The sequence below is a fragment of the Camellia sinensis genome, chromosome 14 (genome assembly GCF_055761805.1).
Source record: "Camellia sinensis isolate YWXY chromosome 14, ASM5576180v1, whole genome shotgun sequence".
Classification (NCBI taxonomy): Eukaryota; Viridiplantae; Streptophyta; class Magnoliopsida; order Ericales; family Theaceae; genus Camellia; species Camellia sinensis.
Genome location: NC_138974.1, coordinates 130,574,222 through 130,593,001, shown reverse-complemented (window position 1 = coordinate 130,593,001; position 18,780 = coordinate 130,574,222). Strand labels below are relative to the sequence as shown.

The following is an 18,780-nucleotide window of genomic DNA, read 5'->3' as shown; positions in this document are numbered from 1 at the left end:
ACAATGGTGGTTCTTTGGGAGAATTGTTATGGGGCCATGCAATTAGAGGATAAAAACATCAAACTTCAAGTACTGTTGTTTGAAGCAATATATATTTAAGGACGAATATTCAATTTATATTATTGATTTTCAAGATTTAGTGCAGAGGAAAAATAACTCTGTAATATCAGTAAAAACTTATTATTACACATCGAAATCGAACTTGGTATAATATCAGTTAAAAACTTTATTATAGATCCAAACCGACTTGCAGGGGAGTAAACTAGTCTCTATTAAATACCAAACCGTCATGTAGTTCTAACTACACCTAAAATACAACTTCAGACTTCTTACCGGAGCTGAGCATACTCGGATATACATCAGTGAAAATCAGTGAATTTTCATAGCTAAATTCCCTCAGAAGAGCGGATCTTTTTACGAGGAAAATGAATCTTTCTTAGAAAACAGAGCTTCAAGAGATTTGGGATTGGTAACTGGAGGGCTGCACGTGAAGTTCTGGCAGACGAGAGCCACCACCTTGTCGCTGACAAAATTATTCTTTGCCATGGTGGCAATTTTACCATTATTTTCCTCCCAAAATTCCAACTCTTCTTACTCGGTGGGGTCTACATGAATTACCTGCCAAAATATGGGTACTCGGTTTAGTTTATTTTTTTTGGTTAACAGGCAAGAAGTGCACTTGAATCCTTAACAAGAACCAATCAGATATCAAAAGACTCACAGTTCTGTTAGGGTCATATGATGCATGAGCAGCAGCAAGCATCTTTTCAAACTCTACGGAAGATTTCTGACCAACCAGGACGACTTGCTTTCGTGAAGGAACTGAAAGCATATCTGCACCACAGCACATTAAAGGCACAGCCATAGCCATATCTTTCAATCTCGTCTCAAAAACAGCCTGTAAAAATAATTGCAAAATCAGATCCTCTATCAGATGCATCCAAAACTAAATTCAAATTTAGCATAACTAAAAAGAGATTAGAGAAGCAAAAACAAACCAGCAGATGCTCGGCATTTTCCCTGTAATGATCAGACCTATTGCCAGCAACCATACAGGACAATCTAACAAGATTGATCACTGAGACTGAGTTTCCTGAGGGCTCTGCCCCATCATGATCCTCTTTCACTCGGAGTAAAACCGAAGGATCTTCCCCTGGAGTATTGAAATACCCACCTCCCTTTCCATCAAGAAACAATTCATCCTGCAAAATTAAATTTCAAGAAGATTGACACATTTGCAGAACAACATCAAGTATATATATATATATATGGTACTCAGGGAAAAGAGATGGAGCTATATAGTGGTTCTTGCCTGGATATCTTGCAGTTCAATTGCCCAGACCAGCCAAAACACTGCACCACCAAATTCATAAATATCCAGCAACCCCGATATTAAAAAAGCATAATCATCTAAAAATCCAGGTGCTTTAGATGGGCCATTTCTAAAGCTGTGTTGCAGCCTTCGTGTTTCCTGGTTGTAAAGCTGCTTCCTGATAAATGATGCTGCCTTTTCTGCAACTTCCATATACTCCTTTGGCTGAAATTGCACAGAACAACCAGCTTATAAGCGACAAATGAGATTATACTTGAATAACCTTTTTCCAAATTACCTAAACATATTTGAGCAACTAACACAAGTCAAGGTTGGTGAAATCTTACATCAGAGCCAGTGACAGGGAAGTTGAATTTAGTCCCCTCAGGTTCATCTTCGAGAATTTTAGAAGCTCTTGCAAAAGATGAAATTACAAGTCCATTCCATGATACAATAACCTAGCAAGTAAATTATCTGTCATACCATTCATCACAACTAAGAAGTTTTAACAGGATTATTAACTCCTTCCAATGAGAAACAGTTGGTACCTTATCATCCAAATGTGGTCGTGGTCGTGTTGATCTCACATTAAAAAGTTGCCGCCTACATGCACCCAGAATGTCGTCATACTTTTCAACAGGCATGCCAAATTTCGATGCCATTGCAGCAGTATTATTTCTCTCTATAAGCACATTTTGCCCCTTGAATTCATTATCAGGATCACTCATTGTAGAGAGGTCACAATTCCCTGATGGTTTAATGTAATAATGCTCCTTAAAAAGGGTTGCATGCTCTTGAAGCGTGTCTTCGACCTTATAGAACAAAGCAGGTGAAAATAATAAACAAAGATAAGAAATGGCAACAAAGGCACTAGCACGCTGTAAATTGTATTTTAATGAGAGATGCATTCAATTTCTTGTTGTGGAAAACCCATTACTAGAGAACATACTCTAGCCATTACATGGTTCATTGTTAATCAGAAATACGGAGACTTCTGAGAAATGATTAAGGCAAGAAAGAATGAGTACAAAAAGCTTGTGCCCAGGAGAGGTAGACATGCTTTTGGGGAACTGTATATTTGGTCCCACCATGTCTGAAGAAGAAATTGGTCTTTGAGAACAAACCAGAAGCTGGGTTAAATAGAACAAATGATTTCTTTGATGGGTAAATGGGCATACATCAAACATGCACATCCACTAGAAAATGAATAGATAACCTCACTTTTCTCATCAAAATCAATAGGAAAACAAAGTTGCAAGTACCTCACGGCTGGTCCATATGTAGAAGGCACCTTCCTTTTTTCTTGTCGTACCTTCAGACTCGGCACTGTCCGCATCCTCTGCTGAAAAGATCTCTCCACTGGGCCCAATCATGCCTCTCCTCAAATAATCAAGGATATCCCGAGACACACATGAATAGTAGACATCTTTGGTAATGGAAAAGGCATCTAAATAAACATTAGCAAGCTGCCCCTGGTCATACAACATTTTCTCAAAATGCGGAACTGCAAGTAACAAAGCAATCTCAATAACTGTTGCACTAAATAATAAATCCACCATAAATAATAAGAAAATTCAAACTTAATGAGGTTGTCATTACTAGTAGATGAACCAATGGAGAACTTAAAATGGGATTAAAGGAGTATGTTTTTAATAAACAAACCGTGCCAGCACTCATCCACACTGTATCTGTGAAAACCGCCTCCTATGTGATCATGGACGCCTCCCTTTGCCATGCATTGCAAACTAAACAACACCATCTGTAAGCCTTCTTTTGCTTTACTTAAGTTTCCAGTTTCCTCTAACTTCTTTGATTGATATAGCATTAATTGAATCTCAACTGGCCTAGGGAACTTGGGGGCAGAACCAAACCCTCCAAACTTGGAATCATAGGTTCCAGAAAGCTATAACAAAAATAAAGAAAAAACTTAGAAGAAACATATGGTGCACATCAGTAATTGGAATACCATGAACAAAAATAAAGAAAAACTTGGTACTAGGCACAGTATGAACTCGTACACAATTTTTAAGACCTAAATCAGAAGATAAACAAACAGCATTTCTCCTGATGTGATAAATCTTACTTGCTCTGCGCATAGTTCCAATGCTTTCTGTGAAAGCCCATCTGGCAGTCTATTAGAATTTGCACTAGCCGACAATGCTTCTGATAGTTGTTCAATAGCAAAAGATCCACTCTTAATAAGTACATCCCTCTTACTATCCCAAGCCTCCTTCACCTTTCTGAAACAAAAGCATGAATAAGTGTACTGTCAGAGAGGGCAACTTATCACAGAAAATAAAAGGGTAGTGAATTATGCCAACCTTATCTGTGGTTTCTAACTAATACATTTGACTCCTTATGGTTATTGACATCATAACCCACCCCATTAGGTTTCTAATTGCAGGATAGATACCCCTCCAGTTGAGTGGTAGTGGTGCTTTGACCGAATATTGCTGACATCAACAAATACACACATTATTTGATGAAATTGCCTTAATAGCCTTAATAACCTTGGTATTCTAATTAGAAATGACCAAGTTATCCACGTTTTGTCTCTATCTCTCTCCCAACCCAATTAATCAACCTCTGACTTTTTGTTCTCTCCCTACCTAAGCATTTGAGAATCTCTCTCCCCCCAGTTTTACTGTATCAATCCGCAAATCAAATCCAGTAACCTTCATCAACACCTAATTTCTAGAAACTTGGGAGAAATTCTATATTAGTCAGAAACTTCAAGGCCAGTGTAATGTGCCCAAAAGAAAAATAATCAAAAAGGAATGCAGGAAAAATAGCAAATACTAGCTGACAGTGACATCAACTGAAGATATACTAAGAATCCAGACCTCAACTTAATTACCAATTACGGCACTCTTTTCTAGGTATCCACCACTTCCAAAAATTAGACCAAGTGCCCTTACTCCTTACCTAAGAACAGTTTTAAACCCCGGTCTTCCATACTTATCATCAGGGGGAAAATAAGTTCCACCCATCAAGGGCTTCAGATCTGGTGAAAGGAAGGCACTCAGTGGCCAACCTCCACCGCCATATAAGGCCTGCACGTAAGTCATGTATACCTGGAAAATAGAAGAATTTTTTCAGCAGAATATTAAAAAAAAATTCTGAAGAACATCTTAGAAACAATAGTCCTTTCTATTAACAATTCACAATACAAAAAACATGATTTTCTTTCCCACGCATTTGCTTAGATTTCAAATTCAAATACTGCACTTGAACCTTCTAGAGTTAAATACCCTGGCAAGGACTTCAATTATCTCGAACACCTTATATCATAAAGGATGCAACTATACAGATAAAAAACTATCACCTACTTTTTCTCCTCCGTTTGAGCAATTTCCATTGCCCAACATTCAAGTAGAGGATAACCATCAACATCAGGTAGTTCTTGTAAGGACACTCAATAACCAAAACATTCAGGGCTACGGACCAACTCTGGTCTCACAAAGAGTTCCTTTCAATAGGAATGGTTACATAAATTGATTTGTAAATATGTAAAGCTTGTATCCAAAATGAGTCGCAGCTTAGAAAATGTGAAAAACACACTAAAAGTCAAGGAGAATAGCTGCAAGAAAGTAATTACTATATCATCATAGGCTCATATACTTACCTTATCAACATCTGGCCGTTCTTCTCGATCTACCTGTTGCAACAAGGAAAAAGAAACATTCTTGTTAAATTAAACATAACATTGCATGTCTGGAATTGGGTTATATAGTTGAAATTAATATATCAAATTCGAACTCATGTAATTAACTAGGACACAAACTAACCTTGATACTAACAAACCAATCGTTAAGCAATTTCGCAATCCCTTCATCCTCAAAGGACTCCACCTCCATTACATGACACCTTATCAATAGTTTCCCACCAAACAAACAATCAGCATTTAACCATCCACCATTAAAAAAGATAAAATATCAATTTCCAGAGAGACTCACCAGTGGCAGGTGCTGTATCCAACTTTGAAAAAGATGAGCAGATGAGGAAATTAAAACCCATCATAACAGTTAGTTTCACAATTCAGCACCTAGTCAATTGGGGGGGGGGGGGGGGGGGGGGGCGGGGGGGAAATGGGTTTGACGAAAGAAAGAACGTACTTGATAAGAAGATGGGTACGTCTCTCTTGCGAGCTTCCTCGAATGCTTCTTCACCCCATGGATACCAATTGACCTTCATATAACAAAAAAAAAAAAAAAAAAATCAAATGAGTATCACAATTAAGAAATAAAAATTGGAGAATAGACTGCTTAAGATAGCTGAAGAAGAATAATTGAGTTCGAATTTCAATGCCCTTTTTTTTTTCTTTTTTTCTCACCAATCAAACAGAGCGTAGGAAAGAAAATTCGAGAAATTGAGATGAACCCAGTTTGACATACGGGGTTATGAGCATGTTGAAGAAGGTAGGGACTGTGTTCGGAAGCAAGACGATTGGTGTGCTTGTGGTGGGTGGTCTGTGAAGGCGGCTTCTGGGACTGTTCAGTCATGGCAAGGACCTTGTGGTGGGAGTGAATGGGTCGTCGGGATGGGACTGATAAAGGCCAAGAAAGTGAGGCAACTCGTAGTATATTGTGCGAGTCTTTTGTAGGAAAGGTGGGATGAGGAGGAGGAGAGAGAAAGCGGCGAACAGAGGAATAGAATAGGAGTCTTTTGATCATGGAAGTGTTGAGGAGAGAGAAACTGGTGAAAGTGTTGAAGCGATTTGTATGTGGAAAAATTGGGGAGAGATAAGGTTGGAGATAACTTCCCATTTAGGAGAGAGAGAGAGAGTCAGTAGGCAGTGATGATGATGAGTCAAAGCTGCCACTTGGGCATCCCGCTGTTCGCCACATGGAAGATACTTTGGGCCGGTTTGGAAATTTAATTATTTTAATTGATTTTTTTATTATTTTAATTTGATTAAAAAAAAATATTTGAGATAATAATTGATTTTTTTTATAGTTAATTTAATAATTATGAAGAAAAAAATAAACTGATTAAAAAAATTATGTTTGAGATGATAATTGATTTTTTTTTATAATTAATTTAATAATTGTAAATAATAATAATTATAGTTTAAATATAATATTTTTTCTTAGAAACTATTTTAATTCATTTTATTTTTTATTACTATTTTAGTCCAACCTAAGTTCTCAAACATTGTAGTTGGGAGTGAACCGTGGAAAATCAAAATTGGAAAGAACATTCTATTCCAACCTAAAAATATTTTCAATGGTGTTTTATTTTAAGAGTGAAAAGTTTCATGAAAATTCTCTGCCTAGATTACAAACAATATAAGACGCCACTAATCAAAGGACAAAAAATCTTCATGAAATATTTCATGATATTTTTTTATGATACCTAACATTATTCATGTGACATACACAATTATTGTAACCATATCTATATAAGTCTCGCTCATATTTAGATTCAACGATAAACAGTTATGCGTGCTAAACAAAACATCATATAAAAAAACAATAAACATAAAATTAATTATTCTTTTAAAACAATTTTTTTTTTTTTTTTTTGGTTGATAAATCTATTTTTTTGAACAATTTTCATGAAAACCTCCCAAAAAATTTATACAACACATAATTTTCAAAATAAAAAAAAAATATCCAAATTCATGCATAGCTCCGCCCATGTCAGCATTTCAGTGGTAAGTTAAGTGCCAAATGCATGGAAGCCTCCACAGTCCATTCTGTACCCTGGAACTGGAATCATCCAGAGTTCCACGAAATCAGCTACCTAGTGTGCCTACAGATTCAGCAAGTTCTTCCAGTAGTTCCTTTTGTTCCAGAGCAGCGCAAGACTGAAAGAACATCACAACTTTAAGATTTCTATTTTGCATTATACACACACAGACACACAGTCAACCTGCATACACACGTGTACCCACAACATGATAAAAATTAAGATCCACATGTACCTGAACTGCTGTCTCAATGTCACCATCAAGAAATGAAGTGAGCTCGAAGTTCATCTTCAGCCGGTGATCAGTAACCCTATTGTCCTGGGAGAAAAGACACAAAAAAAAAAAAAGTCAAAAATGAAAGTGGTGTAAACTCAGCAATGGTGTGAATGTCTTCAAAACCGAACCGGTGAGCGAACAGGAAAAGAGATTTGGTGGACGGATCACCGGTTCAACCGTCGGGTCAATGCGGTCGAGCCATGACGTCATAATTAATATTATATAATTAAAAAAATATAACTATAAATTATAAATAAATAAAAATATATATAAATAATCAAATAAAAATAAAAATTGTTGCATAGTATTTATTAATAATATTTAATAAAGTTATAATTGATAAAAAAAAAAAACTTATTTTAAAGAAATTAAATTTTTTAAACATTCCCTCCAAACAAATTGATTGAATACTAGATTTAATTTTGGAGGGAAATGAAATTTTCAACCCTCCCTCCAATCAATATGTTTCAAATAATTTGATTGAATCCCACATAGAATTTTGTAGGTTCTCTTTGAAAAATCTTTTCCTATAAATAGGAATAGACTTTTGTAATCTTCTCAAGCTTTCAATGAGACTCTTCCTTATGAGAGAAGACTCTTGAAATAAGAATTTTTAGTCAAAATTTATATATAAATATGTTAAAAAGAAAGACAGAAAATCAAAAAAAAAAAATCGGAAAAAACAAACTGGTCTGACCCTCTTGACGCGGCCCGGGTCACCGGTTTTCCCGGTTCAACCACTAGGTCACCGGTTTTTCCCGGTTTTGCTCCCACTCCGGGTTTAAGGGGTTGACAGAACCGGAACAAGGCCCGGTCCGACTGGCCGGTCCGGTCCGAGTTTGAAAACATGCGTGTGAGCATGAGTGGTGAGCAAAAAGGATTTTCCTAAACCCCGCCTTTCAAAACCAAAGATGGGGGAAAATATCCAGGGTACATGTCATGCTATATTAAACTCAAGGGAATTAAAATATTGAGCAAGCACCTTGAAATTGTATGTGCGAATCTTCTCTGCACGGGCACCTGTACCAACCTGCCAATTTTCGAAATAGCATGAGACAAAATTCTAATCTGATCCCCCAGGGAGCCCAATAAGGGCAATTTGCTTCCATGATCACACAATTGTATCATTCAGATTGAACAAATTCAGAAAGCAAAGATGAAAAACCTGTGATTTTCTCTGATTCCTTAATGACTCTTGCTGCTCCCTTACTTTAATCTCATACCTAGAACAAGGTCATGGATCATCAGGCATGTAAAAAACTACAATTTCCCAAGTGGAATTTGACCTTAAGGATGCAGATATATAGGTCAACCTATGATGAAACTTTAAAATAAGTAATATACGCAGTGAAAACAAAATAAGTCTTTTGAACCAACTGGAGGAAATTAGGGCAAGGGTTGTTGAGTTAAGTGAATAAAGAACAAAGAAGAGGATATAGATACAAAAACATAAAAAAGAACCCCAAATCCATAATCAATAAGGACCATAGGTACGGACCCGTTTTATAATAACATAGTAAAAGACACTATGCAACCATTGAGGATTACAGGGTTTCTTGATTATTTCTCGTAAAGTACGAACTTTTGCCATACCAATGATGACTGGCTCAAGAAATATAAACAAATGGATTATCTTAGTAGGAATTTTAAGTCATGAAAGCAGCTGTGAATTGCTTTAAGTTAAAAACTTGGTTAATTTCAATCTTTTCACCAGTATTTTACACTAAAAAGTGGGAAACCAAAACAAACCAAAAAAAAAAAAGTCAATAAAGTTTGTAAATCACAATTCTATTTTTGAAATCCCCGGTAGATCCATATGCGACATTCTAAATGTTAAAAGGGAAAAAAAGTTTGCCCACACGAAAGTTTAAAGAATTTCATGTCTGATAAACGATACTTGAGTTTTTCAAAGATTGTGAACTTCTCTTTACGTAGAAAATTGAGCACTAGTTAGTTTACTTGCAAGTTAAATCTAAGAAACTTTAGTTTAAAATGACACGTTCATCTGATGATGTCTCACAGTTTTGCTCGCAACAACTGAAGAGCACGGTTCCTGTTCTTGAGCTGAGTTCTTTCTTCGGTGCAAAAGATTCGGATTCCAGTTGGTTTATGAAAAAGATCAACAGCTGTCTCCACCTTGTTGACATTCTGCCCTGCATGGCAAACTCGTGCATTAGATGTGACATTCATATATATCTATATATATAATAGGAAAGGAAAAACAGAATGCACAAGAACAGAAAAAAATGAGATGTTCTTAAGTCTTTCCTCCCACAAAGGAAATTGATTCACTAGATAAAAAGGTTAATTAAATGCCTCCTGATACTACCTCCAGCACCGCCAGACCTTGCTGTTGTTAGTTCTATCTCTTTTGGATCAATTACCACCTCAACTTCATCAGCCTGAAACAAAATACGGCACAAGGACAGAGAATCAAACATAAGGAATGATGCCTTCATTAAGGAGAGTATAAAGTGAGGAAAGAAGACAAAAAAGAAATTCAAAGTGAAAATTGAATATCTGATATGATATCATTCCATAGACCAGGAAATACTAAGCAAGATCAACACGATGTCAAGATAAGCAGGGTATTACAGAATGCAACACTGACAAATGTAGATTAATCCTGCCAGCATCACTATTTATTTAGCTAACCAGACTGACACGTAGAATCATTTTAAAGGCCAAATATGGACAAGTGTACCAAATGCACGAAAGAAAATATACCTCAGGCATGATTGCCACGGTTGCTGTAGACGTATGCACACGACCCTGGGCTTCTGTCTGAGGAACACGTTGAACCCGATGGACACCAGACTCATATTTTAGTTTGCTATAGACACGATTTCCTTTAACTTCCATCACATATGTCTTGAATCCTCCTTTTTCAGTCTTAAAAAGGAGAAACAAATTTAACGAGTGCCAACAGAAAAGACAGCATGTATGCTTTAAGCAGGTAAGCAAAATATCTACCTCAGAGCTTGAAAGTGGGGAGAACTTCCACGAATTCCGCTCGCTGTACCTTTGATACATTCGTACCTGAAGGACTTTAAACTCTTATCAGAAAGTGAAAGGTAAACTCAAGAATAGTCCAGCTATAGAGCGCAAATATCATAATTCCAGTCACAGTTATTTTGTGAGATTGGTTCTGGCATTGTGGTGTCAAGACATGAAAATCAATTTCAAGGCCACACATACATATATCATCAAATGCAACAGTAAATTTCTTTTCTATGTCCATGTGCCTTTAGATTTGAACAAGAAGCAACAAGCTTGCATAACCCAGCATCTGTTAATACAAACTTAAGGCATGTTTCCATGCCATGAATTTGGAAGGACAAAAGAAACATGTACCTACAAGATCAGCAGCCCAAAATCCAGCCTCATCACCTCCAGTACCAGCCCTCACTGTACAACAAGACCATGAATTTTATGTATCAAATGATTGATCATAATGAAACACAGAAAAGACAAATCACAAAACACACAAACGGAGTTTGTCACCAAACACAAGCAAAAACTAATAATATGGAACATAATGCAAATAAAAAATCCTCATCAAGAATTGAATGTCACAGAGTTCCATGTATCTCATTACCATTCCACTTCCAAAGTCTAACATCTGTCTGCTCTAAGAATTTCTATAATTCCTGCATAAGCTGAACTTGGGCCATGGGTCATGATGAACTAGTGAGCTATATTATGTTTGTTTTCTTTTTCTTTTCCCTTTTCTTCATAACCAAACAAATGGTAGAATGGTCATGATGGCTATGCATTGTCAACAACAATTTTCAAAGAAAAAAAAAATGTGATAGCGACACCAATTAGTTTGGGACTTGCAGCTACGAATTCAGAAATGTTAATTGATTGATACAAATGGTCAAAACCATAGACCTATAGAGTAAGTGGTTAGCATTTATTCAGAGCATTCAAAAGGAAGTTTGTTTGATTTTTATAAAGTAACAAGTAGAAAGACATTAACACTGCAGTGCTCCCCAATATAAACGCTCTTGAATCTCAACAGATCCAATCTCCAAGATGTAATAAGTTCAGTCTATTAGGTCAGTCATAGCCATGCATGCCATAACCCACTGGAGCTGGAAAATCTGACCTGAACTTACGAATTCGCTGAACCTACCTTTTTCTGTCACTCAAACAAGCTAGATTGAATTATCACCTGAACCCAGTGTGGATTTTTGATATGAACTATTAATCTCTCGTCTTTAATATTACATTAAACGTTTCACAGTTGGGTGAGATAGACTCCAATTCAGCTCAAATGCACAGGTCCGGTCACCTTTTAAACCATAACATTCATGATTACGATGCTGATTTATTTTATATTTAGACATTCTTTAACCAAAAGAATATGAATTTCATTGGGCATTTCTGATAAGCAAATACTTAGACATGAAGTTTATAGCTGTTGTTCAGATGTAAAATCCATGTGTGCCAAGTCCCAAAATAATTGGTGTCACTATCACATTTTTTTGTTCGAAAATTGTTGTTGACAAACGATAGCCATTTGGTAATGCCCTCACAACAACTCCACCTACAAGTTCATGCCTCAAGTACCTGTACAGAAATAATCACCAGGGAATAGGTATGCTCAGTGAACTCACGTACAATACAGTTACAGTTACAGTCACAACTCATGAGTTAGATGTGAAGGGTAAATGATAATATAAACATAATGACAAAAAGTCAAAACTGATTATATCTCTTCGTCATATATGCCTTTGTATTTCTTCCTCTTCAAAAGCTCTTCCATTAATTACTACTTTCCCCCCTAAGTTTCAGCATTTTTTCTTACTTTTTAAAGTAAAAAAAAAAGTCTCTGGATTTTTACAAACACAATTTCATATAGTTCTGCACACTTCTTGAACAGGGAAGTTAAACCAACATTTAAATTAAGAGAGTGAACCAATAATGAGACAAATGTGCGTGCTAAATGAATGAATAAAGTACTTACCTTCAAGCAATATATTTCTTGCGTCAAGAGGATCACTAGGAAGCAGCAACGCCTGCCAATTTGGGATAAAATATCATAAATGAGAAAATAAAGCAGCTAAAAGGCAGCATGCGCGCGCGCACACACACACAGAGGTAAAAGGCAGTTCTAAACAGTCAATCTTGTAAATGTTAAAGAAAACTTTACGTATAAAAACCTTGAGCTTCTCCTCAAGCTCTTTGAGTTGATTGGACAAGGTTTCAATCTCAGAAGCTATCATCTCCGCCATATCTACATCACCAACTGCCTCTTTCGCTAGAGCTGGTATGAAGATGATGAGGTCACAAAAAAGATTACTCTTCAAAAATATTCATCAGGTTCACATAAATGTCCAACAGGAGCACAAAAGTAGAAGAAAAAAGAAAACCTTTTGATTCTTCTAATTGCTTCTCACAGTCCTTGAATGTCCTGAATGTTGACACAACCTACTAGTTTGCAGAATGCATAATGGGTGTTAGTAAACAAAGTAAAATAAGTGTTTCGCATTCCCTACTTTGAGAAGCATAAAGAACATTGGAAAGGGCAGTACCTCATCAAGATCTGCCATTGATTGCACCAACTTTTGGTATTCACTATTATTTGATACTACATCTGGATCAGCCAGCTTGACCTACAATACAGATTATAATGTGCAACATCTTACATAAACAACTGCATCCACTACACAATAAGAATAGGTGATACAGTTGATATCTTAACCTTTGATAAATTTCTTAAATTCACTTAAACAAACAGGAAAAAATATCATGAGTGATAGTCTGTAATAAAAAAAAGGACACCTGATTTATGTGTCTGATATCCACATATTACAAAGCTAAATATAAAAAAATACTTAATACACATATACGCAAAAAATCTTTTTTTGTAAAGATATACGCATAAATTCTTCAACACACCCATGAGATTGTGAATTTCACAGGTCAACCTAGAGTGTGAAGTGGGCACGGTTAACATTCAATTGAGCAGGAGTCTACAGATGTTCAGTGTGAGCTAATAGAGTATGTCAGTCACCACAATGTTTAATCTCAGAAAATAAATTCTCTCTTTACTCATTTCATGAGAGTCACAAATATGTCATACAATGTCAATTCTTTATTCTCCACTTCATATAACTCTTCTTTCGTAAAGCTAAACCCAAAATTACATTTCTTCAATAAGCCCCATTCTTCAATAGTTACTATCAGGCTATCTACCTTATCTATTTTTCAACAATATGCTCATAAACTCTATTTCTTCTAATCGCAATGAAAATAAGTTTTCTTTTTTTTCTTTTTTCCTTATAGATACCATCTCAAAAGTGCTCATCCTTGTCACAATAAACTAGGTTCCAGTGCAAAGCAGTTTACACAATCGACAAAAGCAAAATGAGAACAAATGAATGAAAAAGTGAATTAGTCTTGAGATATTCAACAAATTCAAGAACACAAAACAAAAATTAGGAAGAGTACCGATAGTTCTTTCCACGTTTTCTCAGCAGATTCAAGTTTTGTTATCATATAAGGCTCCTGCAAATTTTATAACAATCACAAAATTAGGTTTACGAGTCCTAATTTTTTCCTTTTGTTTTCTTGGCAACCAAACAAAGCATCAGGAACGGAAACTAGGGTTTGTAAGTTGAAGAGTAGGGACGGACCGCCATGCAAACGATGCTTGTCGGAGCTCCGTGAGTGAGCGAGGGTCGAAGGATCAGTGATGTTCTGCAGAGGTGGGAGGGACGATGACGCAGTTCGCATTGCTTGGAAGGTGGGGAGATTCGAGCAGTGAAGCTCGTTGATAAGCAGCTATTCATGGTTTAATGGTTGTGCGCAGAGTCTGGTATCTGGGTTGCGTTAGAAGAACCAAGGAAAGAGGAAGAGAGTTTGGATAGAACAGAGATGCGACCAGTATAGTATAGTATAGTGAGTGGGTGAAGATAGTGGATAAGACTCTCTGTATTGAACCGGTTAAGGCCCATTTTGAGAAGCCATTTAAAAGCCGATTTAGTGAATTATTGGTTTATTTGAATAATAATAATAATTATTATTATTATTTTATAATAAGTTAAAAAATCTATATAATAAGGAAGCTAGTTTTTTTTCCTTGATGGGACTTCTATCCGTGTGTCAAAATATTAACCATTGGATTGAACTTAATCCAAGGGCTCACAGTGTTATACTCCATTTTCAACCCACACCCCCTCTCTCTCTCTCTCACTCTCATCTCTTTGTTTTTGGTTTCTGATTTCAAAAATCAGACCCCCCCTTTTCTCTCTCTCTCTCTCTCCATTAGACGTGCTACACATTTTGAAATCAGTTGATGGTAGAGTGTGGTAAAAGGTTTGGGGACTAGGGTTTCGACAGCCTCCAAACTGTCGAGACTCTTCCTCTCAAAACTCTCGCTTCCTTCTCAGCGCCAAACATCTCATCTCCATCGGTTTCCAGGTGACTCAACAATTCTTCGTTTCAATCCAATCATTCCTGTGAATTTTAATGCATATATGTGTGTAAATCTGGTTATGTATGTGCCTTAATTTTCTGTTTATGCTATTTGATCTGCTTCTGTTTTGTTAATCCTTTTGTTTCTATTAATTTGATTGGAGATCTATTGGTTTTGTGGAATGAGTTTGATTTTTACGAGTTTGATTTTTATATATCCATTGGTTAATTTCATATATATATCCATTGGTTTTGTTTCTATTTTATTTTTATGAGATCTATTAATTTCATATATATATCCATCGGTTTCCAGGTGACTCAACACTTCCCGTTTTGCAGATTTGCTGGGTATTATGAGTTTGATTTTTATTGGCATTTTATTTTTGTTTTTCTGATTTGTTGATGTGCCTTTGTTGGATTAAAAGATTAAAAGATTTAAAAAAAAAAAGAAAAAAGAAAAAGTAAATGGGCTTTTTTGTTTGGTTTGCAATAATTGACAGCTATCTAAAGTGTAGAGTCATGATTGCACATAATTGTTGTTTGATACTGTTCTGGGATTTCAGTGCCTGGATTGTAAAAAAGTGTAGAATCATCGTAGCCCATAATGGTTTTTGGGTAATTTCTATGGGGATTACTCGATAAAATCTGGTACTGATTCAACCATTTAATTTAATTTCTGGTAATTTTAAATCTAATCTATACCTTCAATTAGCTTTAAGGCTTAGGAGGATATATACGCATAAATACACATGTATATATATGTGAAATTATAGATGCGGACACACATGGATTCAATCAAAAGTGGAGCTCTTTGTATTGGTTCTATGATGCATTAGGGGTTTGTGTGTGGTTGCCTCAAATGCAAATCATGTATATAAATTAAACTATTAAATGTGTATGGATGACCCGAATGAATGTGAATGTGATTATATACATAATTTTATATATGATTATATATGATTCAGAGATTCGGAGGCCGAATGATTCCAATATGTATGTATATATCTATATATATATGATTCCAAACCCCCTGTATATATATGATTCCAAACCCTAAACCCCCTATTTATGTATGATTTTAGTATGTATATCTATATAATAAGGAAGCTCAGTTTTTTTTCCTTGATGGGACTTCTATCCGTGTGTCAAAATATTAACCATTGGATTGAACTTAATCCAAGGGCTCACAGTGTTATACTCCATTTTCAACCCACACCCCCTCTCTCTCTCTCTCTCACTCTCATCTCTTTGTTTCTGGTTTCTGATTTCAAAAATCAGACCCCCCTTTTCTCTCTCTCTCTCTCTCTCTCTCTCTCTCTCCATTAGACGTGCTACACATTTTGAAATCAGTTGATGGTAGAGTGTGGTAAAAGGTTTGGGGACTAGGGTTTCGACAGCCTCCAAACTGTCAAGACTCTTCCCCTCAAAACTCTCGCTTCCTTCTCAGCGCCAAACATCTCATCTCCATCGGTTTCCAGGTGACTCAACAATTCTTCGTTTCAATCCAATCATTCCTGTGAATTTTAATGCATATATGTGTGTAAATCTGGTTATGTATGTGCCTTAATTTTCTGTTTATGCTATTTGATCTGCTTCTGTTTTGTTAATCCTTTTGTTTCTATTAATTTGATTGGAGATCTATTGGTTTTGTGGAATGAGTTTGATTTTTATGAGTTTGATTTTTATATATCCATTGGTTAATTTCATATATATATCCATTGGTTTTGTTTCTATTTGATTTTTATGAGATCTATTAATTTCATATATATATCCATCGGTTTCCAGGTGACTCAACACTTCCCGTTTTGCAGATTTGCTGGGTATTATGAGTTTGATTTTTATTGGCATTTTATTTTTGTTTTTCTGATTTGTTGATGTGCCTTTGTTGGATTAAAAGATTAAAAGATTTAAAAAAAAAAAGAAAAAAGAAAAAGTAAATGGGCTTTTTTGTTTGGTTTGCAATAATTGACAGCTATCTGAAGTGTAGAGTCATGATTGCACATAATTGTTGTTTGGTACTGTTCTGGGATTTCAGTGCCTGGATTGTAAAAAAGTGTAGAATCATCGTAGCCCATAATGGTTTTTGGGTAATTTCTATGGGGATTACTCGATAAAATCTGGTACTGATTCAACCATTTAATTTAATTTCTGGTAATTTTAAATCTAATCTATACCTTCAATTAGCTTTAAGGCTTAGGAGGATATATACGCATAAATACACATGTATATATATGTGAAATTGTAGATGCGGACACACATGGATTCAATCAAAAGTGGAGCTCTTTGTATTGGTTCTATGATGCATTAGGGGTTTGTGTGTGGTTGCCTCAAATGCAAATCACGTATATAAATTAAACTATTAAATGTGTATGGATGACCCGAATGAATGTGAATGTGATTATATACATAATTTTATATATGATTATATATGATTCAGAGATTCGGAGGCCGAATGATTCCAATATGTATGTATATATCTATATATATATGATTCCAAACCCCCTGTATATATATGATTCCAAACCCTAAACCCCCTATTTATGTATGATTTTAGTATGTATATCTATATAATAAGGGAGAAAGGTTTTTGAATCTTGATAGGACTTTGGTCTATGTGTCAAAATACGTACCATTAAATTGATTCAATCCAATGGTTGAAAATGTCTCACTTCTATTTGGACTTTTGTCCCTTTATCAAAATATAGACCATTAGATTCATTCAATCCAAAGGCTAAAAATTCAATTCAAAATGTAATGTAATCACCCTCTCCTTCTCTCCCTCACCCACACCCCTCTCATCTCTTTCTGATTTCAAAATTTGAACACACGTCTCTCTCTCTGTCTCTCCATGGGAGCAAATGTTTTCCTAAATAATTTTGGAGACAATGTTTTTGCAAAAGAATTGCAATATCTATTTTTCTCCAGCTCACAGCACGTGCTTCAGTTGTGTTTCCCCCCCCTCAGGTGCTCCTTCTACTGTTTTGAATTTTTGAAATCCAGTAGAACCTCAGTTGTTTTCTGGTGATTCTATCCCCCTCTGTTAAATCAAAAATTAATTTCTGTTCAATCAAAGAAACATGAAAATTTCAGGGTTATTTTAGTTGTTTTCAAGGTGTGATGTGAATATATTGTGGTATTGAATAAATTTGGCCCTTTTAAAGTTTTTTAAGTTGTCCTTTTCATTCTTTTTATTTGTAATAATCTGGAAAATGTAGTTTAACTTTGTTTTAGTGTGTATTGTTTGCTCTGTTTTGGTTTTAGTGGGTGAAATTTGTCCTCAGCTTAAAAAGGTCTTGATGGAATTGGTTTGGGAAAAGTTTCATTTGAAGTTAGAGTTTTGAATTGGTTTCATCTAAGTACTTTTTAACTGTTGATAATGTAATGTTCAAGGTACCTTTAATTTTGAACTTTTTTTTTTAAATAAAAAAAAAGAAGCTTTATTTAATCTTTTATTTGTTACTGACACGAAACTGAACGCTATCCTCTTCCAACAGACACTTCCTTGCTATTTTTCAACTGCAGGCCTCTGGAACTATGTGCCAAGGTGAATCATCACCATTGATTTTTATTGTGGTATGATATTCAACAGACACTTCCCATCTATTGGATGCTTTGCAATATGCATAACATATCTCTTACATTTTGTTAGTTTGGCTGAGATCATTCCAAACTTTAGATCCAACAGTTAAATAAATAAGTTGGACAATGTGTTGTTGCCTAGACTTTCGTTTCTGAGATAAGTCACCTCACCAACTAGCTAATGATGAACTGTGAAGTCCATAAGCTAATATGTCAATTTTTGAAATTTTCACATTCAAAAGCTATTGTAAATAATTGATGAACTACAATGGAATCCCCTCTAGATGATCTTTTGCATTATTCTCCAGGAAATAATTGAACTAATTCTGATTATGCTTTTATGAGATCATCCAAATAATTGAAGGTATTCATTGACATCTACTTTTCATATTATGCTTAATGAATCATTATTTTTGTTGGTTGTTGATTTTGATGTTTTTGGTTTTTTATTAGTTGATGCGCTTTTAAATTTCTTTAGCACATTGGTTGTTTTACT

The 18,780-nt window shown here is 35.4% G+C and overlaps 2 protein-coding genes across 4 annotated transcripts; both read right to left on the bottom strand.

Moving 5' to 3' along the window:
• Positions 1-94: 94 nt before the first annotated feature.
• On the bottom strand, positions 95-6,569 carry LOC114321649 (catalytics). 2 transcript variants are annotated; one of them, XM_028268836.2, is made up of 15 exons: positions 5,707-6,569; positions 5,428-5,500; positions 5,269-5,290; positions 5,101-5,179; positions 4,938-4,970; positions 4,238-4,386; positions 3,396-3,552; positions 2,975-3,215; positions 2,575-2,816; positions 1,861-2,124; positions 1,660-1,770; positions 1,313-1,537; positions 999-1,202; positions 722-898; positions 95-618 (listed from the first exon to the last, which is right to left on the bottom strand). In XM_028268836.2, exons 1-15 carry the CDS (start codon positions 6,076-6,078, stop codon positions 592-594), a joined length of 2,376 nt encoding a protein of 791 aa, XP_028124637.2. In that variant the 5' UTR covers positions 6,079-6,569; the 3' UTR covers positions 95-591. The 2 variants fall into 2 exon arrangements, with proteins under 2 accessions (XP_028124637.2, XP_028124639.2); XM_028268838.2 differs by having other exon boundaries at positions 5,646-6,076.
• A 141-nt stretch (positions 6,570-6,710) lies between these two features.
• APG3 (Peptide chain release factor 1) lies at positions 6,711-14,199 on the bottom strand. Of its 2 annotated transcripts, none has more exons than XM_082904203.1 (15): positions 13,925-14,199; positions 13,740-13,796; positions 12,821-12,901; positions 12,659-12,716; positions 12,449-12,552; positions 12,253-12,304; positions 10,639-10,688; positions 10,254-10,319; positions 10,008-10,172; positions 9,610-9,682; positions 9,301-9,433; positions 8,446-8,503; positions 8,263-8,310; positions 7,239-7,322; positions 6,711-7,121 (listed from the first exon to the last, which is right to left on the bottom strand). In XM_082904203.1, the coding sequence occupies exons 1-15, from the start codon at positions 14,078-14,080 to the stop codon at positions 7,050-7,052; spliced, it is 1,257 nt and encodes a 418-aa protein (XP_082760329.1). In that variant the 5' UTR covers positions 14,081-14,199; the 3' UTR covers positions 6,711-7,049. The 2 variants fall into 2 exon arrangements, with proteins under 2 accessions (XP_082760329.1, XP_082760328.1); XM_082904202.1 differs by having other exon boundaries at positions 10,254-10,327; positions 10,635-10,688; positions 13,925-14,184.
• Positions 14,200-18,780: the final 4,581 nt, after the last annotated feature.